The sequence below is a fragment of the Delphinapterus leucas genome, chromosome 11, assembly GCF_059928025.1.
Source record: "Delphinapterus leucas isolate spDelLeu-1000000601 "Yukka" chromosome 11, BTC_Dleu_Yukka2, whole genome shotgun sequence".
Taxonomy (NCBI): Eukaryota; Metazoa; Chordata; class Mammalia; order Artiodactyla; family Monodontidae; genus Delphinapterus; species Delphinapterus leucas.
This window is the reverse complement of record NC_143139.1, coordinates 44190665-44212551: the sequence shown is the minus strand read 5'-3', so window position 1 is coordinate 44212551 and position 21887 is coordinate 44190665. Positions and strand designations below refer to the sequence as shown.

At 55.0% G+C, this 21887-nt stretch overlaps 1 protein-coding gene across 3 annotated transcripts; it reads left to right on the top strand.

Moving 5' to 3' along the window:
- The first annotated feature begins 4778 nt into the window (after positions 1-4778).
- Positions 4779-21887, top strand: ANKRD52 (ankyrin repeat domain 52). 3 transcript variants are annotated; one of them, XM_089920859.1, is made up of 29 exons: positions 4779-4938; positions 5247-5330; positions 5792-5870; positions 6070-6140; positions 7181-7381; positions 7907-7994; positions 8109-8251; positions 8555-8767; positions 9030-9108; positions 9420-9534; positions 9661-9743; positions 9853-9970; positions 10192-10260; positions 10447-10587; positions 10667-10747; positions 12112-12223; positions 12437-12508; positions 12759-12960; positions 13218-13305; positions 13382-13499; positions 14050-14269; positions 14470-14557; positions 14665-14748; positions 14858-15003; positions 15220-15320; positions 15495-15577; positions 15771-15862; positions 16314-16468; positions 21777-21887. In XM_089920859.1, exons 1-29 carry the CDS (start codon positions 4912-4914, stop codon positions 21885-21887), a joined length of 3264 nt encoding a protein of 1087 aa, XP_089776985.1. In that variant the 5' UTR covers positions 4779-4911. The 3 variants fall into 3 exon arrangements, with proteins under 3 accessions (XP_089776985.1, XP_089776984.1, XP_022427558.2); XM_089920858.1 differs by having other exon boundaries at positions 12094-12223; positions 15220-15302; XM_022571850.3 differs by lacking the exon at positions 21777-21887 and having other exon boundaries at positions 15220-15302; positions 16314-21301.

Sequence of the window (21887 nt, the reverse complement as noted above, 5' to 3'; positions counted from 1 at the left end):
TATTCTGCCTTGTTTATAGTTAGAAGTTCCATTCATCTTTATAGCACATAGTACCTAGTGCTGTGCTTTGCATCTTTGAGAAAGGAAATTAATGTTCCAAGATCTGGGCTAAGACTTTGCATAGTTTTCCCTTTTAATATTTATAGAAAGAAGTCGGGGTGAGAAGAACCAGACTGACTTTTATGGTAGAGAACCATCTTTGCCTGGAAAAGTGTGCACTTGATAGAGGTGAGACCTCATGGGCAGGAACCTGAACCCAGGCAAGGAAATGTCACTACACTGCTTTCAATCATGATACAAGGAGAAAAAAAGTGCCCTTGATAAAAGTGGGGAGAACAGAAGAGAGAGAGAGAGAAGAGAGAGAAATCAGCAATCAGAGACTGGATCTAGGTGGGTACAAGAGCTCTTGAAATTCTCCCACAGTGGAGTAAAGGAAGGACATTTTAAGAATGGTGGCGTCTGCTGTTGCATTTAAAGATGTTTTTGTTATTACAGTGCAAGCCCCTCCTCTGCTTTAGTCTTTAGAGCATAAGCCTTCAGTCATGCTCTCCACATTCAGGAAAGTTTTATCTGAGTAGTGTTGTGGGGGTTAGGGTGGGAGGATGAAATAATTAGACTGTTGCCTTTAGGGTCTAATTGGTAGGGAAGAGAGAGATCTTGTCCAGAAACAGGGGCCTGAAAACAGATGTAAACCTTCCAACTCTTCCCACTCCTTGAGATTGGCATTCATTTGCAGAATTCCACTGGATATGGATTGATTTTTAAAGTTTGAGCCCATTTTGGGACTTCCCTGGTGGCCCAGTGGGTAAGACTCAGCTGCGCTCCTAATGCAGGGGGCCCGGGTTCAATCCCTGGTCGGGGAACTAGGTCCCGCGTGCATGCTGCTACTAAGGGTCCACATGTTGCAACTAAGAAGTCTGCATGCTGCAGCTAAGACCTGGCGCAGCCAAAATAAACAAACAAATTAATAAATAAAGTGTGAGCCCATATTTTCTGGATTTCAAGGAGCAAAACCCTCCCTTGAACTCTGGTTTACATTTGACATTTTGTAAGGAAGGCATTTCAATCCTTATGTTAAATTATTTATACATGAAGTCCCAAATTGGGGAATGATCTCACTTCTTTTTCTCTTTTAACATTTCTTCTTTTTCCCTCAGAACCCTCCCCCCAACAAGATACAGTATCTCCTTCCAGTTCGAAGATGATAATTGGGAGCCACTCTCAGAAGGGCATATGATCTTGAGGGACAGGTTTACTCTTTCCAACCCCACTCTCTTGTCCAGCCTCTCTGACTAAGTGCTTACACATGTGAGACAGCTGCTTAGAGTAAGCAGTAAGGATCTGACCGGATAAAAGACAGAAATTAACTGGGATACATAACTAAACTGTGACCTCATTAACACTATGCCTTAACCGAGTTAACTGCTGCAGAATCTCCAAGGTACAATAGGCCTGCCAAGCCAGTTTGCTTGTTGTCCCCCCCTACTAATTAGGTTAGGTAATTATTGCCATTTAAGCTTTTCCTAGTTCATTCCCTGTATTTGAAACAACCAATTTCCTGCCATTTCCCTATCATTCTACATCGATAACTTCCTTCAAGTACTGACTCAAAACACACCTCCTCCAGGAAGACCCTCTTGACTGAACCCATCTCTCGACATTATTCTGAACACATAATGCCGCATAAAGTAGCATGAATCCTATATTCTCTAGTTGTTTCATGTGCATGTGTATGTTCTCCTAGGTTATAAACTCCACAAAAATAGACACTATTACTTTTTTTTTTTTTTGCGGTACGCAGGCCTCTCACTGTTGTGGCCTCTCCCGTTGCGGAGCACAGGCTCTGGACGCGCAGGCTCAGCGGCTATGGCTCACGCGCCCAGCCGCTCCGCGGCATGTGGGATCTTCCCGGACCGGGGCATGAACCCGTGTCCCCTGCATCGGCAGGCAGACTCTCAACCACTGCGCCACCAGGGAAGCCCCTATTACTTTTTTTTAACCTACCATTATATATGTATATATATATATATATTTTTTTCTTTTTCTTTTTTTGGCTGCACCTCGTGGCTTGTGGGCTCTTAGTTCCCGCCCTTGGCAGTGAAAGCACAGAGTCCCAACCACTGGACTACCAGGGAATTCCCGACACCATTACTTCTAAGTTTCTACCTCCAAACCAGTTAGTATAGGGCTGAATACAATGGTGAATCCTCAGTAGACATTTGTTAGAAGAATGAAAACTGAGGCTTAAAGACAGGCAGGCATCTGCCTAGAGTTATCCAAATATGAATTCAGTAGTGGAATCCAGAAGGACTATTTGCATAAGAGGGCTCTGCCACCACTTCCGGCCTCCTCCTCCCCCACACCGTGCATCTCCCTGAGCCCTGGAAGTAACTGTGTTACCTATATCATATCCCTTTTTTCCCTCCTGGGAAATCCTCTTTCTGTGCTCTGAATAATATTAAAAATAACTCTTCTAGCCCTTCTTCCTCCTTCCAGCTGCCCAGAGAACCCGGCTGGCAAACTTCCTTGTTCACCTCCACTCAGGAGCCAGAACCAGGCATGTGTCCCCAGCTAAACCCCTGACTCCAATTCCGCAGGTTACCAAAAGCTATTTTGGGCATTGGAGGCCATGTGTTCCCCTTCTCCCCATCCTCTGGACCATATACTAGCTTAGCCCTTCCTGGAAGGTCCATCATACCCACTAGCCAAGTCAGCATATCCCAACACCCATATCCATCAGATCCCCAACTACCTTCAGTTTCTACTTCTTCAGCCTCATCTTCATCATCATCATCAAACATTGTGTCTGTTCCCATGTGCTCCTCTGCTTGAGCATCCTTTTTTTTTTTTTTTTCCCATAGAAAACAAAACCAATAGGGGGCTTCCCTGGTGTTGCAGTGGTTAAGAATCTGCCTGCCGATGCAGGGGACACGGACGGGTTCGAGCCCTGGTACTGGAAGATCCCACATGCCGCGGAGCAACTAAGCCCGTGGGCCACAACTACTGAGCCTGCACTCTAGAGCCTGTGAACCACAACTACTGAAGCCTGCGCACCTAGAGCCCGTGCTCCGCAACAAGAGAAGCCACCAAGATGAGAAGCCTGCGCACCGCAACGAAGAGTAGCCCCCGCTCTCCACAACTAGAGAAAAGCCCGCACTCAGCAATGAAGACCCGATGCAGCCAAAAATAAATAAATAAATTTATAAAAAACACAAAAATCAAAAAACCAATATACAGTTCTGTGTTGGAGGACTCTGCCTAACAAGGAGTTTAAAATTCCTTCTGGAACATTGGACTCCTGTATGTCAAAGATGTAAGGTGAAATGAACAGCAAAGACGTGCAATTTAAACCTGATTGTGACTACAACACAGAGAATATAGCCAGTATTTTATAATAACTATAAATGAAGTATAACCTTTAAAAATGTGAATCACTGTTGTACATCTGTAACATATAATGTTGTACATCAACTATATCTCAATTAAAAAAAGTTAAAAAACAAAACCCAAAAAGAGCAACCTGACTGTGATAGTGTAAACTAAGTATGGAAGTGATAAGGAGACCTAACAAAAGGGAAAGAACTGTTAACCAGGGAAGACTTCCTGGAAGAGGTAAGTTTTCAGAAAAACTGTGTATTTTATTTTCAAAATGGTAAAAATTCAAAAAATTTACAGGTATATAGTGATAGGTAATTTTTCCTCTCATTCCTTATTCCCTGTTCCCCAGTTTCTCTCTCCAAGAAAAACCACTGACACTTGTCTTGTGTATCTTTCCAGGGATCAAGATCCTGAAGGTAATGAGGGGCATAGATTGTCAGAGCAAAGGAGGGGGCTTTTATACCTCTGCCTTGACAGGGGGCCATCCTGCTATGCTCTTTCCTAAATGTGTTCCTCTCTTAGAACGCATATATTGAGTTGCTGAGCTCTGAACAGGACCCTGAATCACCCTGTATAAACTGTACCAATTTTTCAATATCCACTTTTCTTCTCTCTTTTTCCCGTTTTGGGATGGGATGAACTCCATCCAGATCTTACCTGACTGGCCGCTCTCTGGCCTCTCCAATGGAGGAGGGGAAGCATCCCGACCATTTTCGGGGGAGAAACCCGATTGAGCCTTTTGAAGTGTAGCCACCCTACCACCTTAACCTGGCAATGGAGTAATTAGGCAATCGAAAAGCCCGCTTCTGTTGGCCTTGGAGCCCTCCTTCAACTGCCAGCTAGCCTGTCCTCTCTGTGGGGTTTTTCTGCAGCTAAGAGTCCTTGTTTTTTTGTTTTGCTTTTTTTCTCCGCAGCTTGGCACTTTTGCTCTTTCCTTTCTACCCAACTCTTGTCACTGCCAGTGGAGATACGCGCCTTCCCTCCCCTGGGGCTATTGCCATATATAACCCCCAGATCTCCACACCCTGCTTCCCCAAGTCTTTGGGGATTCTGAGGTGTGTAATCGTGGACGGGAGGCGTTAGCTCGGAGGAGGCATTTTGGGCTGGGTGAGATCGGGCCAGCCATTTGGTCCTCAGGTTGCAAGGCACCGCAGCAGGGCCGCGGCCTGAGTTGCCGCTAGGGTTTTGTGGAGAATCCCCCGGGTCGCCAGACTGGAGCGGAGAGCACGGCGCCGCTGGCCTGGGGAGCCGGGTAACCAGCGGCCGAGGTTGGGGTCACCCGAGCCGCTGGGACCGCCAGGGCGGGGCGGAGGGCGCCGCGGCCTGGGGCAGCCTGCGCGGCAAGCGCCCTGCGGCCGGGCCCAGAACGGCCGCCAGGGAGCGCTGCGGGCTCCCGCTCCCGCCCCCTGGTAGGCGGGGCTGCGCTCTCCCCGCAGCCGCCGCCGCAGCCGCCGCCTGGGCCGCCCCGTGTCCCCGGTGGAGCTGCTGCCGCCGCCGCCGGGAGCTCGATGCGGACGGAGCCCGGGCCGGGCCATGGGGATCCTCAGCATCACGGACCAGGTCAGCCCTCCTGCCCTTGCTCGCTTCCTCCTTCCAGGGCCCGACGCCGCCGCCACGCGAGCCCAGGGATGTGCGGCCTAGGCTGGGCCCGAGCCCGGGGCTCCCGCCCCGCCCCACGCCGCGCTCCCCTCAGCCAAGCCGGTGTCCTTGGGGGCCTGGTGACTGGCGGGGACACCGCGGAAGCCCCCTGCGGCCAGGACCCCAGAGCGGAGCCCCTCCAGCGTCGCCCCCCGCCCAAACCCGGTGTCCCCCGCCCCACTCCCCGGTTCCGCTCCGGCCCGCTCCCTGAAAACCGGTTCTCCCTGCAGCCGCCCCTGGTCCAGGCCATCTTTAGCCGAGATGTGGAGGAAGTGCGTTCCCTCCTCTCGCAGAAGGAGAACATCAATGTGCTGGTGAGTTGAGATCAGGCAGGATGGCGAGCCGGTAATCTGGGCCCTGGTGTGCAGGACCCCTCCCCACCAATGGGGCGGCTCCGTGTTTCCTCGGCTCGGGTGAGGCCGCAGCTCTTTCCACCCTGGGATGGGCAGCTGCTCTACATTTGGGGATGGAGAGCAGGTCAGGCTTAGAGCAGAGACCAGTAGGGCTGAGGATGCCCAGAAACGGTGTTCTCTTCTGAACCATCCGTGTCTGCAGCGCCTCCACCCCTCCTGGCAGAAGGAGACTGCTTCGCGGGCCGTGGCGCCCACCCCCTGACTCCACCCTCCCTCGGTGCTTGCTTTGACCTAGGACTGGGGTTTAGGAGGCTGCAGAACCTGTGGGAAGAGGTTGTGGGGAAAGGCCTGGAGCACGAAGACTTGGGCTCGGGTCCTGGATCGTTCACCCCTACAGCTGCTCCTCTTCTCTGCCTTCCTAGGACCAAGAGAGGCGAACCCCACTTCATGCTGCTGCCTACGTAGGCGATGTCCCCATCCTCCAGTTGCTACTGATGTCAGGTGAAAGTAGGGAGCTAGAAGGTGTGGCAGCTAGGGAGGGGACCTGAGGGAGGAGCCTTTTTGTCGTATCCAAGGATTGTCCTCTGGTGCTTGGTCCAGGCAAGCTTCCGTCTCCATCTAGATTCTCTGGCCTGATTACTGGCTTTCTTCCCCACCTGCTCTCCACCTCCCACCAAAAGAGCATATTATACCCCCACAGGTGCTAACGTCAATGCTAAGGACACACTGTGGCTGACCCCTCTTCATCGTGCTGCTGCCTCCCGAAATGAGGTACTGGCCTCCCACCTCTTTTCTCCCTTCCAAAGAGGATGACTTGGTTAAAGGTTGGAAGATAAGGGTTGGAGAGCCTTAGTCCTCTGCCCTACAAGTTGGTCTATCCCCAGGTCCAGAGGAGACCAGACCTTGGCCCCTCCCTCCTACCCCTAGAACTGGCTGGTAAGGGGGGGCTGAGTGTTGCTAGCTGATGTGACGTCAGGGGAGAGCTTAACACTGGGCTGGCAGACTGCAGGGGGCCCTGCTGCCAGGCCTTAGTGACTCATCCCTCCCTGGGGGGCCACCATGGAGTCTGATCCCCCTCTGGGCACTGAGATTTCTTTCCTTGTGATGGAGGGATGGGGGTGGTGATTTGTTGCATCCCTGCCCCTCAAGCAGCATGAAAGGTGACACCACGAGGATCAAACATGCCCCATCAGTTGGGTCCCTCAACCCTGAAGAGTGGGAAGAGATGACCTTCTTCTTGGCTTGGTAGTCACTTCCCTGGCTCCAGCCACCAGGGGGAGGGACTGAGGCCAATGGGAATGGGGTGGGTGGTGAATAGGAGGGGTATTTTAGCCTGGGTTTTGGAGAGGAGCTAGTATCTGTTTGCTTACCTAGGTAATGGAAATGATTCTGATGCATATGGAAGGGCTGAAGGGGGGGTATCTGGGGATTAATGTAGCGGGAACATTTATCTTTCCTAAAAGTGGTAGGGGATTGGGATCCTCTACATGTGTGGATTTGCTTGGTAGTGGCTGTATATATGGGTGAAGATTTTCAGGGTTTGGGTTATGAACAATACCAGGTGGCTTGAGGAGGAGATCCACGTTTTCCTCAGCAAGGGAGGGAAGATTTTAAGCTCTAAGAAGTTCCAGAAGATGGAAAGTAGGTATTGAAAGGCTAGGTATGTTGGAAAAAATGAGGAGAGACTCTCTGCTGGGGGAGTGGGGAGATGGGGTCACATGTGCTGTGCTGACCTGTTCGCCCCTCCATTTCCTGTTGGTTTACCTCCTGCTCCCCCTCTACCTTCTTTCTTATCGCCTGCCCCTCAACAGAAGGTGCTGGGATTGCTGCTGGCACATTCAGCAGATGTGAATGCCCGGGACAAGCTGTGGCAGACACCGCTGCATGTGGCCGCCGCCAACCGGGCCACCAGGTGTGCTGAGGCTCTGGCACCATTATTGAGCAGCCTCAACGTGGCTGACAGGAGCGGGCGCAGTGCCCTGCACCACGCAGTGCATAGTGGGCATCTGGAGGTGAGGACCACTCCCGTCCACGCCCAGCCCTGTGCCTTCTTCCTTCCCTTCCTGCTCACCTTCCCCTGCCTCCGGGCCATTAGGCCTGGGGAGCAGCAGCCCAGATGATTATATAAACACTTGGGCTCAGGCACCAAATGAATGGTTGGGTTGGATGGAAATTCTTGACTTGGACCTCAGGAGGGTGATAAAGCCTCTGAAGTTGCATGGAAAATGTTTGCATACATGGTTTTTTCTGAAGTGAGAGTCCGTGTCTTTCAGCACATTTAGAAGACTTCAAAAGAGTTTAAAAACCACCGAATTACCTGAAGAGACTCCCTTAAGTTTATCTCAGACTTCCAAATCTATCTGGGATCTCCTTAGTGCCTGCTTTCTCTGTTCCCTCTAGTTCTCCAGATTGTTCTGCCCAAGAACAGAGACATTAGGCTGCCTCAGCCTTTTCAGGTGCTAAGGGCTCTGCCCCTAATTAGGTATGTTGAAGGCATGAACCTGGCTCAAACAGGTGTCTTTCATGTCCTGAAACAGATGGTGAACCTGCTCCTCAGTAAGGGAGCCAGCCTGAATGTCTGTGACAAAAAGGAGCGGCAGCCTCTGCACTGGGCGGCTTTTCTAGGTGAGAAGAGAATCACGGGGAGAGCAGGATTTGGGATTCCTAGGGCAGGGATGGAGTGCTCAGGGCCCTAGAGTTCACCTTCCACCTCCTTGAGAGCGTACTGTCTTTTCCCAGGGCATTTGGAGGTCCTGAAACTGCTGGTGGCACGGGGAGCAGACCTTGGCTGCAAGGACCGCAAGGGCTATGGGCTGCTCCATACAGCTGCTGCCAGTGGCCAGATTGAAGTGGTGAAGTACTTGCTACGGATGGGGGCTGAGGTCAGGGTGCTGAGCACGGGGTGGGGCTGGGGATAAGGGCAGGGAGCTGGAGGTCGGAGTCTGTTAGGGAGATAGGAAGGCGCTGGGATTGCTGGTGTGGTTTGGGGAGGTCGGGAAGATGTGGTGAGAGGATCTGAACAATGCTTGTCTTAAGCAGTAGTGCCCCCAGTCTTAGGGTCTGGAACCTGAGGGGTCTGAGGCAGTCGTTGGATTTCTGGGATTCTCTAGGCTATCTGTGCTGGCTTCCACTTTGTTTAAACTGATATCTCCCTTATCCCCTTACCCTCACCCCTGGAAATCCAGATTGATGAGCCCAACGCTTTTGGAAACACAGCTTTGCACATCGCCTGCTACCTGGGCCAGGATGCTGTGGCTATCGAGCTGGTGAACGCAGGAGCCAATGTCAACCAGCCAAATGACAAGGGCTTTACACCACTGCATGTGGCTGCGGTCTCCACCAATGGCGCGCTCTGCTTGGAGCTGTTGGTCAATAACGGGGCTGATGTCAACTACCAGGTGCCTGAAGGGATGAGCCTGAGACCAGTGGGGAGAGGGGCCTGGCTCTGGGGGTGCCGACCGTGTCTTGTGTTCTGGATAACTATGGGGAATGGTCCGCTTGCGTCCTGGGTTGATCAGTCCTTCCCAGGGGCCCAGGAAAATGTGGGCTGAGAAGATGTCCATATGATCACCCCGTCCTCAGAGACGTGTCCTTTGGAAGGGGGAACAGGGCACTCTCCATGCTTTGCACTAGGAAAAAAAAAATGCCATGTTTCCACAGAGCAAAGAAGGGAAGAGTCCTCTGCACATGGCTGCCATCCATGGCCGTTTCACCCGCTCCCAGATCCTCATCCAGAATGGTATGGACCTGGAAGACTTTGTGATCTCTCTTCCCCCCTCAGAGAACTCATCCCTAGAAACACCTTTTCTTCCTCATTCCACCCCCCACCCCATCTTCCAGTCAGGATGGGCACCTGAAGCGCTGAGCAAGACACCTGTGGAAATGGCCCTGCTCTGCCTGCCCAGCCCCCTCAGGCTGACAAACGAGATAACACGTGTAGAAGGCTTAGCCTGGCCCCTGGCACGTAACAAGCACTCAGACAGTAGCTAACTAGTGTGAGTGGTCTGAAGCCAAAGGTCTGAGTGTGTGGGTGTGCGTCCCCCCTTTCAGGCAGTGAGATTGATTGTGCCGACAAATTTGGGAACACGCCACTGCACGTGGCCGCTCGCTACGGACACGAGCTGCTCATAAGCACCCTCATGACCAACGGCGCGGATACCGCCCGGTGAGTCCGGACCCCTGACCCCACTTCCAGGCTGCCTCAGATCTAGGCTGGTGGTAGGCCACAGAAAAGAGGTCTGCATCTGGTCCCTCCTTGACCCAAGGACTGAGTCCCTCCCCTTCTCCCCAGGCGTGGCATCCACGACATGTTCCCCTTGCACTTAGCTGTTCTCTTTGGATTCTCTGACTGTTGTCGTAAGCTTCTTTCCTCAGGTATGAGCTGACTGGTTCGGGGGTTGGGCAGGTGGGCAGGAGAGCAGAGGCCCTTCCCGGCTCTGCTCAGAGCCCTCAGATGGGATCTGTGGCTGTTCTGCCCCTTCAGGTCAGCTGTACAGCATTGTATCCTCACTCAGCAATGAGCACGTGCTTTCAGCTGGGTTTGACATCAATACACCTGACAACCTTGGCCGTACCTGTCTTCATGCTGCTGCTTCTGGAGGGTGAGTTTTCTTCCCTCTGTCTCAGGCCTTGAGAAGGAGGCTGGGCAGGGGTCTGGGCCCCTTCTTCTTTTCTGCCCAGAGCTCGCCCCCTCGCAGTGAGAGCAGTGGCAGCAGAAAGGGCTGTCCAGTTCCATCCTCCTTCAGCCCCTCCCTGGGGAGAATCCTGTGGCTTCTCCTTGAGCCCTCTTTCTCCCCTTAACCTGCATCCTCCTTCCTTTTAGGAACGTTGAATGTCTTAATTTGCTGTTGAGCAGTGGAGCTGACTTGAGGAGGAGAGACAAATTTGGAAGGTGTGTTAATGTGCGGGAGTCTATATACATAGGGAGCATCCGATCAGAGAGACAAGTGATGGAGGGCAGGGTGGGGAGTTGGAGACTGAGTGAGGAGAATATTACCAAGCAGCTTTTGGCCGCACATCTGGTTGCATTTGGACCTGCCCCCGATTCTCTTACCCACCCTCCTTCGCTTCGCCCCAGGACCCCACTGCACTACGCCACCGCCAATGGCAGCTACCAGTGCGCCGTCACACTGGTGACCGCCGGGGCAGGCGTCAATGAGGCCGACTGTAAAGGGTGCTCTCCGCTCCATTATGCCGCCGCCTCCGACACCTACAGGAGGTGAGGCGCCCGCTTTGCTCTTCTCAGCCCCACCCTCCTCCCTGAGTGCCCCCCAGACTTCTTCACTCTCCTCCCCCAGGGCGGAGCCCCACTCATCTTCCAGCCACGATGCTGAAGAGGACGAGCCACTGAAGGAGTCCCGCAGGAAGGAGGCCTTCTTGTGAGTAGCCGAGGAGACCCCCGGGGTGCGCTTTCCCAGCAGTGTCGACTCTGGTCCTGTTATTCTCCCACCACCACCCGGCTGCTGCTTTGCACCCTGAGCTTAGTCCTGGACCAAGCACTGTGGGTACAGACAGAAGTAGGAGACACAGTTCCTTCCTTCGAGGAATGGATGGTCTTCTTGAGGGAATCAGAAAAGCTAAACACAAATTCATTTGCTTATTCCACAAGCATTACTTGAGTATTTACTTGATAGGTACCAAGTAATGTGCTGGGTGGTAAGGATAGAAGATGAATTACCCCAAATTTCTGTACTGTATACATTCTAGTGTAAGATGTTAATAATAGGGGAAGCTGGGTGAGGAATTTATGGAAACTCTGTATTATCCTCACAATTTTTCTGTAAGTCTAAGACTGTTATAAATAAAGGGTTTATTTATTTATTTTATTTATTATTTATTTTTTTTTTGTGGTACGCGGGCCTCTCACTGCTGCGGCCTCTCCCGTTGCGGAGCACAGGCTCCGGACGCGCAGGCTCAGCGGCCACGGCTCAAGGGCCCAGCCGCTCCGCGGCACGTGGGATCTTCCCAGACCGGGGCACGAACCCGCGTCCCCTGCATCGGCAGGCGGACCCTCAACCACTGCGCCACCAGGGAAGCCCAAGGGTTTATTTTTTTTTTTAAAAAAAGATATTTAAAATCCAAGAGGCTCAACTATGTGACCTTTGGCAGGTAACTTAACCTCTCTGTGCCTCAGTTTCCTCAACCATAGTAGAGATAAGAATGATGGCTATCTCAGAGGATCAGCGTGAAGACTAAGTGGTTTAATACACATGAAGTGCTTAGAACAGTGTTTGACACACTGTAAGTGTTAACTGCTGTATTAATACTTCTACTAGTACCCCACTCCTGAGCTATAAGAGCGGTGCCGGGGAAGAGAGGGGAGGAGGCACCTAACTGGGAAGTTTGGGGAAGGCCTCCCAGAGAAGAGGATTCTGGGAGCCAGTATGAGATGAGTAGGCCTTTTCAGGCGGGCTGGGAGGAGAAGGCAGGGGTCAGTATGCCTGGAGGTGGGGGGAGAGTGTGTCGATCACAGGTTGGTAACTGATAACTGTGCTCCAGGTTCTCTAGGAGAGCATTCAAAGGATAGAGGAGGGCGTTGAAGCAAGAGTGGTTCAGGGCAGACCTGGAGGTGGTAGGTCTGGGTCTGGGCTTGAATGGGCAGGAGTTAGCCTACCAAGAGTGGGGGATGGGTGTTGGCCAGCTAGGCCTGGAGGGGCTCCCTTGCCCTCTCCTCTGCTCCTCTCAAACTGTGCTTTCCCTGGCTGGGCCTGTCCCCTCCTCACAGTCTACTCCTGTCCCCCAGCTGTTTGGAATTCTTACTGGATAACGGTGCAGACCCCTCCCTGCGGGACAGGCAGGGCTACACAGCCGTGCACTATGCAGCCGCCTATGGCAATAGACAGAACCTCGAACTGGTACGTGTGGGACCTGGCCTGGGGGAGAGGAGCAGGGCAGGGCAGGGCACAGCACACAGTCTCCTTTGGTATCTGTGGATTCTCAAACCAAGGGGTGGTTGAATCAAATGTGGTCTCTAGATCCAGGGGCTTTGGGGGTTGCTGTGGGTGGGGTCAAGGGGTAATATCTTGGGAATACCAGAACCTCAGCACCTACTATTCTGTCCATTGCAGCTCTTAGAAATGTCCTTTAACTGCCTGGAGGATGTAGAGAGCACCATTCCAGTCAGCCCTTTGCACTTAGCTGTGAGTCCCAGGTCTTTTCCTCTTGCCTTCCTTGTCCCTACCTGCCCCAGGCTGGCACACAGGTATAAGCACGTGTAAATCTGTCCTTGCTTCTGCCTTCTTGTGGGGATGTCGCAAGCAGGCAGTGGTCTGGAGAGGGGCCCAAGGAGCTCACGGGGAGGCCTGTTGCCTGGAGTCTCCCTGTGGGACCCAAGAGCAGAGTGGGGACAGTGTCCCGAGCTGTATCCATTGGTTGCCTGCACCCCTCCAGGCCTACAACGGTCACTGTGAAGCCCTGAAGACACTGGCCGAGACGCTGGTGAATCTGGATGTAAGGGACCACAAGGGCCGGACCGCGCTCTTCCTGGCCACTGAGCGAGGCTCCACTGAGTGTGTGGAGGTGCTAACAGCCCATGGCGCCTCTGCCCTCATCAAGGAGCGCAAGCGCAAGTGGACACCCCTGCACGCTGCTGGTGGGTGCGCCCTTTGGGCTGCTCCCTCCCCTTGTCACGCCAGGCCTCCTCCAAGACTGGTCCCCAGATCCCTCCTGAACCCTGAGGGGACTGGGGTTGGGATGGAGTAGGGTGAGGAAGATGGAAACTGCAAGTTCTGATTCGTAGCCTCCTATCCCCCAAGATTTCTCCCTGCCCCAGGTCTTCCCATAACCCCCACCCTTCACCTGGCCTTCTTGCCTCGACCATGCCCTGACACAGACCCCCTTTTCTCCTAGCTGCCTCTGGCCACACTGATTCCCTGCACTTGCTGATCGACAGTGGGGAAAGAGCTGACATCACAGATGTCATGGATGCCTATGGACAGTGAGTGTTGGCCAGGGGTGGAGTGCAGGGTTCCCATCCCTGCCAGGCCCTCACCCTTTTCTTGCCCCCTCTGTAGAACCCCACTGATGCTGGCCATCATGAATGGCCACGTGGACTGTGTACATCTGCTGCTAGAGAAAGGATCCACAGCTGATGCTGCTGACCTCCGGGGCCGCACTGCCCTCCACCGTGGGGTGAGTGAGCTCCTGGGTAGGGTCACTCACAGAAGGGCCTGGACGCGGGAGCACGACAGTAGGACATCAGATTGTCTAGCACGTGGGCCAGGATCTTGCGCCCAGGGTCTTAGTGGGCCTTACTGTATTTGCTCCAGGATGAGTATCTGACATCCGCAGCTGATCTCCCTGATTACCTTGCTCTGTAATCACATACAGCCACCTGCTCACCACCCAGACTCTGCCCCAGGGTACCCAGCTGGCCCTGTCCTGTTGGATAATGATGCCACGACCTGGTCCTTCTCCACCATTGCCTGTCCTAAAGCTGCCTCCTCCTCATCCCACGGGATTCTCTGACTCAGTCTCCCACTACAGAAGGCCAGGATTAATTCTCACCACCCTGATTGTCAGGTGGCATAGAGTCAGGGAAGGAGATGCTCATCCCTAACACTTAGAATCATTGCTGTAAAGACGAGGATTGGAGCCCTGGAGTTGGTTCCTGCTCCTGGGCCAGCCCCAGTGACTGGCCGTTGGAAAGGGAGTTTGAGCCACACTCCCATGTCCCCCACAGGCAGTGACTGGCTGTGAGGACTGCCTGGCCGCCCTGCTGGACCACGATGCATTCGTGCTGTGCCGAGACTTCAAGGGCCGCACGCCCATTCATCTGGCCTCAGCCTGTGGCCACACTGCAGTACTGCGGACCCTGCTGCAGGCTGCCCTTTCCACAGACCCCCTGGATACCGGGGTGGATTACAGCGGATACTCGCCCATGCACTGGGCCTCCTACACTGGTGTGGCTCTGGGGCCTTTGTAGGCACAGCTATGTGTGTGGGGTGTAGGGGAGGGCAGACAGGGACTAGTGCGTTGAGGGAGGGACCTGGGTTGCTCTGGATCTGGAAGTAGAATGGAGTGTTGAGAGCTGGCACAGGACAGATGGAGGGGACCTTGTTGTCGTTTCTCTCCATCACCACTCTTCCTTCCTCATACCCAGGACATGAAGATTGTCTGGAGTTGTTACTTGAACACAGCCCGTTTTCATACCTGGAAGGAAACCCCTTCACTCCTTTGCACTGTGCAGTGTAAGTCCCTTCCTATACCGCAGCCCCACTCAGGGGTCTGTGACCTGGGCTTAGGACAGGCGGTCTATTTCCCCTGCCCCTCTTGCTGACCCTTCCTCTTCCCCCAGAATTAATAACCAGGACAGCACCACAGAGATGCTGCTGGGAGCTCTGGGTGCCAAGATTGTGAACAGCCGAGATGCCAAAGGACGGTGAGTGGCGGGAGGCTTGGGGAGAAGCCTCCGTTGCCTCTGGCTTCCTCTTGCTGCTCAGGAGAAAGGGGCTTCCCTGTTTCACTCTGCCCTGACCCCCTCCCCACAGGACCCCTCTTCACGCCGCTGCCTTCGCGGACAACGTCTCTGGGCTCCGGATGCTGCTGCAGCATCAAGCCGAGGTGAACGCCACTGACCACACTGGCCGCACTGCGCTCATGACGGCGGCTGAGAATGGGCAGACCGCTGCTGTGGGTGTGTAGGGGCCGCGTGTGGAAGGGAGGTGCTCCCCTGGGTTTTCGCAAGATGGGTCAGCCCTGCCTGTGGGGTTTAGGAGGCAGGAGGCATATCTTTGGATGTTTCACCCTCTGCAGATGGGGTGCAAAGGGTATGCAGACAGGAGGGTGCGGAGCCAGGCCGGCACGGCTCTGGAAGGGAGCGTCAGCCCCCTCTGCCTCCTTTCTCTTGTAGAATTTCTGCTGTATCGAGGGAAGGCAGACCTTACTGTGCTGGATGAGAACAAGAACACTGCCCTCCACTTGGCCTGTAGCAAGGTACCGCCGGCAGTGCAGGTGGGGCTGTGTAAGGGGCTGGGCCTGGTGACTGGAGAGGGCCCGGCGGAAGTCAGGATTGTCCAGACTGTCTGACTGGTGGGACAGCTTTCTGTCCTCCTGCTGCCCCCTCAGCTCCTATTGTCATCCTTCCACCTCACAAGTCTTCACCCTCTGTCCCTCTCTCTCCCTCAGGGCCACGAGAAATGTGCCCTCGTGATCCTGGCAGAAACCCAAGACCTCGGCCTCATCAATGCCACCAACAGCGCGCTGCAGATGTGAGTGCCCTGGGGAGGGGCTCCTGGCGGGGGGGCGGGGCCAGGAGAGCGGCTGAGGAAGTTGCGGCCCGTGTTCCAGGGGCCCTCTGGAACTCACAGTGTCCGCTCAGCAGCGTTGCGACTCTGGCTGAGGGCGGAAGGGCAGCTTGCCATTGCCCCGACCTCATGCTCCTTCTTCTTCCTTTCTTCCGAGGCCCCTACACATTGCCGCCCGGAATGGTCTGGCTTCTGTGGTGCAGGCCCTGCTGAGTCGTGGGGCCACAGTGCTGGCTGTGGATGAAGAAGGTGGGTGGGGTCTGGGGCTCCCTGCCCCTCCGGGCTTTGGGGTCAGGGACATTCGTTCTTCAGGAGGTGACTTCTTAAGCTTGCTGGTTAATAAACTGGATTTTCTTCCCAAGGGAACTCTTCAGAGCAGGGACCCAACACCGATACGCTAGAGTCTCTGAGGGGAGTCTGACGGAACTAGGTGGAGCCAGCAGGGTCCTCAGGAAGACCTCCTGCACACCTCAGCCTCCCAGCCTCCTGTCCCCCAGGCTGGCTCTGTTCTTTACCCCACACTGGGACAGTCTGCCTGTCAGCCTCCCTGGGCCCTTATAGCCCTTGAGTTCTGACCATGCTGGGTGCTTGCCTGCCTTGGCTCCCCTCCACAGATAAGAGAGCTCAGGGCCCAGGGGCGGGTGGATGGGGAGCCAGGGGTACAGGACCCTGGGGCTCAGTTCTCCCCTTTGCTCTGCAGGTCACACCCCGGCATTGGCCTGCGCCCCCAACAAAGATGTGGCAGACTGCCTGGCCTTGATCCTTTCCACCATGAAGCCTTTCCCACCCAAGGACGCCGTCAGTCCTTTCAGCTTCAGCCTGCTCAAGAACTGCGGCATCGCAGCAGCCAAGACGGTGGGTGGCTGCGGTGCCCTGCCCCACGGGGCCTCCTGCCCCTACAGCCAGGAGCGGCATGGCGCCATTGGGTTAGATGGCTGCTACTCCGAGTAGCCCCCTCCCGTGTCCCTCCCCCTGCCGGTGGCTTGATATCTTATTCTATTTATTTAGAAAAAGTCTATACATTTAGGGCACTTTAAAGGAGAACACGACTGGGTTGGGGGGCGGAGGGGGGAAAAAGCACTGGGGAGCAGCTGCTCACCCCTTTGCCACACTATCCTGGCCTGGCAGGGGTCTGGGACCAACAGGGAGCACCCCAGGCCCTTGGTACCCCCAGGGCAACCCCTTCTGCCAAGTGTCCCAAAATGATCGCTCAATGCCTGGCTCCCCCTCTCTTTTATCCCCTCTCTCCGTTCTCCCTTTCTGCTGCCAGCTGCCCCCACTCTTCCCGTTGACTCTCCTCTCTGTCCCCTTCCCCATGCTCCTGCCAGGCAGATCCCCACCTCTTCTTCCATACCCATCACTGCCTCCCTGCTTGGCCGGCCCCTCCATCCCCCCTCCATCCCCGCAGCAGTGAGAAGCCTTAATTTCTGGTACTGTGTGAGCACTCTGGGGGTGTCCCCCTCCCCCTTCAGGGGCAGCTAGCGGACGAGGGGGGAGGGTATTTAGCACTGGGGCCTGGAGCTTTCCCCCCACTTCTATATCCCATCACCCCTAAAGTTCAAATGCAAAACACTTGAAGCAGCAACTACTGTACCTGGGCCCCAGTCCTGCACGCTCCCTGGCTCCTCATATGCAAATCAAGGGCTGGTCCTGCCCCCACAGCCTGCCCCGCCCTGCTTCCCTCCCCCTCCTGGCCTGGCCCCCTGACCACGCACTTTAACCTTGCTTCTTTCTTTTAACTTCTTTCCGGAGGGCAGAGCCTGTGGCCATTCCCTCTCTGGCTCTCCTCTCCCTTAACTTTGAGGCTTGTCATGAATTTTTAAGTAAGCATTTTATCCTTTAGGGGAAGAAACGAATTAACTTCCTGCCCATTTCAAAACCACAGCCCTAGTATGTCTTCTGTGTTTCAGGCATGTGTTTGCATGTGTGTGGAGGGAGGGACTGTGTTCTTCCTCCTGTGCCCCCCAATCCCACAGTTCCTCTGTGCCCCCCCGTCTGCTGCCACCTTCTGTTATGTCCAAGAGTACCCACTGCCCCCAGTCACTCCTGATCTGAAGCCAAAGAGGGAGGGGCAGGGCGACTAGGGACCGTGGCTACTCGGGGACCCAGGATTCCCCTCCGGTGTGAGGATGAAGTTCTGATCTAGGGAGCGACAAGTAGATACTGAGGCTTGGTTCCTGCCTTCCCAGCAGCGGGGAGAGAAGGGATTGAGCTAAGGGCTGCACTGAGAAGATTCCCGGAAGTCGTACCCCAAAAGCCAAACTGGGCTGGAGTGAGGAGGGGGCAGTTTTCTCTCTAAATGTAGCATTGAATTTGGCCCTGGTCCCTTCAGACGCCCTGTCCATCCATCTCCTAGCTAAGCCTCCTGGACAGTTGGACCCGCTCCCTCAGCCCAGTGTTCCCTTCCTCACACTCAATACCTCAGCCAGGGGCCAAGACACAGAACTTGAATAGAGGTCATGCTCCCTCCACCCCCACCCCCACCCCCCAGTGCATCCTTGCCCAGTTTGGCTGCCATCAGTATTGTCCCCTGAGAACTGGACAGGCTTCGTTTACACAGTACAGGGCCTCCCCCTTGGGGGTCCCTCGGTCTCCTTCCCCCACCCGTGCTTGCTTTATTCATGATCTTACCCCCTTTTCAGTTGTGTCCGCTGCACGTCTTGCCACCCTTGCCAAGGGTGGGCTGAGGGGAGAGGGGCATCCCAGGGACTCCTCCCTCCCTAACAGATACCCTTAACCATACCTCATGCTGGTTTCATGAAGGCTGGGGTGTTTGTCCAAGTCCTTATTCTTTTTGTCAAGGTCCCTTTTTGATCCCCTCTCTCTCTGTGTCTTGCTTCTCCCAGCGCTCAGTTCCTAAACCATTTCAAAGCTTCCAGATGACCATTATTGACGAGAAGGATCGTGCAGCTTTTAGTTTTTAGTTTTGTTTTCAAAGCCAAAGGGCCTTGCAACGCCCCTCTCGCCCCCCTCCCTTCGCACCCTGCCCTCCCCTGTACGACAATCAATGTGACCTCTCTTAAGGGCTGCAGCCCCCCACCTCCAGTCCTGCTGGTTCTGCAAAGCTTGCCCTTAACTTCAGTTCTCTCTCATAAAATCTTCCTGTTCCACCCCCTCCCTCTCATTTTGGTGCTGGGAATTAGGTGGCGGGGGGCAGGGGGAGCAGAGAGACGTGTCCTCCAGAGAAAACTCTTGGGGTTTCAGTCGTGTTCTCCTTTATCAATGTTCGGTGATGACAGGAAGAATCTGAGTTATTTGTCAGGAGCCCCATCGTTTTGCTAGATGAGATTTCTGGTGGCTGCCCATTCCCTGCTGCGCCTTCAGCACACCGTCAGCAGTGCTGGGGCAGGTTGCGGGGAGTCCTCTGTCCCTCCTCATGTGGCTGTGAGGAGGCCAGCAGGATGAGCAGCCTCCTCTCCTTATGCCAAAGGAAATCCCACACCCCACCCTGGGCTCCCCAGCCCCTAGTGTTTTTTTTGAAGCATTTTGACCATTCTCATGGCCACTGCATATTTATTTTAATGTTAAGTTGTTGTTGTTGTTGTTTTTAAAAAGACCTCTTTGACTTAAACGGGTGTGGAGAAGTAAAGCAGGCAGAATGCCCCCCAATCTTAAGGGGGTAGGGTGGGGAGGAATCATCTCCTTCCCTTCGCCCTCCCTCTCCCCCTCCCCCTCTCCCCACTGCAGCTCTAAAGCACTTGCTTCAAGTAATAAGCACTTTTGAGAAAAGGCCTATTTTAAGTGAGGACCCTGGGAGCAGCCCCAGGTCCCAGCAAAGGAGACAGAGCGAGGGCTACATAGGAGACAGGGAAACAGATGTGTGAATCAGAGGGTGAGATGAAAAAGAGCCAGTTTTTAGTTTCTGATTTTGGGGGAGATGTTTCTGGTTGGCCGGTGGCTTTGGTAGGGTTGTGTACTATCCTTCAGAAAGACAAATGGCACAAACTGTGGGTCCCAGCACGGACCAACAGGCCCGGGTCACTGCCACTGTCCAGCGGAGACTGACGGGCCACCTCCCCACCCCGCGGCCCCCTGAGCCATAGGACTGCTGAGAACCACTGAATGTACAGCCCAGGTTGGGGTAGGGAGCAGCCCCTGGGGGAGGGGGCTTCTCCTTTTGTTTGGTGCTGTGGGGGTGGGAGAGGTGAGACTGAGGGACTGCCACCCACCTAGACATGTGTTCCTTGGGGTGGAGGGGCTGAGGAGGGCCTACCTCCCTCTCCATTCCCAGCCGTGGCCCCTCTTCCTTCCTCATCCCTATCCGTTTTGACTGTAAGTCCAGCTCACCTTTGCCTTCAATATGTAACCAAAGGAAAACTCAATACTGTTTCCACCTGTCTGCCCACCCGAGCACCTTCCGACTCCCTGGACCTAGAAGGGGAGAGGAGGCGGGGCTGGGCCGGGGGTCGTGGGGCCAGAGCGAGCGGTTCTGCAGCTGTGTGCCCCCAAAACCTCCTCTGGGGTCTTGGAGGGCGTCCTGGGAGGGGGCGTGGGGGCCAGGCAGGAGGGGCTGGGAGCAGGCGTGCTCGGGACCTTGTGCACATGAGCGTGACTTCGTCCGAGTGACGCCCTGACTGCCCCGGGGGGGGGGCCCCCTTCCTCCTTCCCTCGGCCATTTCTCACCTCTCCCCACACCAAGCGTTCATCCCCCACCTCCCCTTCCTGCCGCAAAGGAAAATAGCCTTACAGACCCTAGCCCAGAACCCCTCCTCCTGGGGCACTCCAGTATGGGGCCCCAGCCCACCTAGTCTGAACCCCACCTTTTAAGAGGGAGGGATGAGGAGCAAAGCAGCCCCTTCCCCTCTGACCGTGGTGGCTCCAGCCCTCCTCGGCCTTGACCCAGATTGGGCAAGGGCCGAGGTGCGGAATCTTTGAGGACCAAGCCCAGTGGTCTGGGAAGAGGGAGGTAGAGAGGGAAGGGTCTGACTTGGGGACCCCCTCCTCCCGACCCAACCCCTAGAGAAGCGACCAAATCCCAGAGATGGGAGGAAGCTGGGGTGGGGAGGGTCTGCTCCATGAATTACTTGAAGGTACTGACTCCGAGGCTGCTGTTGCCCACTTAGGTGTGAGGGGGACACTGTCACTGCGTTTGGGAGGGCAGAGGGTGGCGGTGACGAGAGGGTCCACCCTTGGCCCTCGCTCACTCCTGCTAGGCCCTTTCCCTGGGGAGCCTAGCCTGGCCCTCCTGCCTCCATCCCTCACTCTGGGCACCCTCTCCAATTGCACTAAAGTAGCTGTGTGCCAGTCTTACCCCACGCCAGGGTGGGGTCTCTGCTTCCAGTCCTTTCTCCCCACTGCCTCTGCTCCCATCCCGGACAATCTCCTTGTTCCCCTGTATTCCTGGATAGCTCAGCTTTGTGTGTGTGTGTTTGGGGGGTGGGGGTGGGTTCTGGCTGGAGTGGGTTTGGTAGGGGTTTGGGAAGGGCTGGGGGAAAGATGGCGGATGAAAGTCTCCTACCCCCTTCCTCCACTCCAAGCCACAGAAGCTTGGGAGGGAGGGTGCCTACTCTCGCTGCCGTGTGTCTTGCAGATGTGCCAAAACTGGGGTGGGTGGGAGGGGAGGGTGCCTGGCAGAGCAACCCCCAGGGTGGCTCTCTCAAAGCAATACAGTTCCTCCTGCCTGGGGGACGGCAAGACAGGGGAGAGGGTTGGGTTGGGGACCTGGGGGTTCCCTGTGTACAGCTGTGTATATTCAGGGGTGTTCTCTGTCTGGTACCCGCTGTGGGCGTCTACGTGTGTGTGAACCTCCCCTTCCCCGTGCCCTGCATGACCTGTGATGCTGCAGACACACCATTCCTGTGTGCAAGGGTGCGTTGGGGGCACTGAGGGGCATGTCCCATGTCCTGTTGCTCCCTCCATCCTGTGACCCATGTACTCGGTTGTAGGAAGTAAAGAGAACTGAGCACAATTCACTGGATTCTAGTTGAATCTTTCTCTAAGCAATGTTCCCCTTTCTGCCCTTCTCCCTGCCCTGGACTCACCTGTGGTGCTAGCGTTGGGGTCGGGGTGTGTTTCATGCTGGTGGGCAGCAATAAAGGGCAGACCTGCCCAGATGCCTGTATCCCCAGGGTGCTGAGGGCAGCAGGAAAAAGTGGGGACCTTGGTGCATTTGCCTCACCCCTCCCCTTCCTCTCTGGGCTAAAGCACAATGCTCTCCCCGCAGATGGATGCATCCTGCACCCTCCAGGCCCCTCCTCCCCATACCTGCTTTGAGCCCTCCTCCTGCCACATCCTGGTTTTCTATGCTGTTTTGGTGCAAGTACAACTGTCGTAG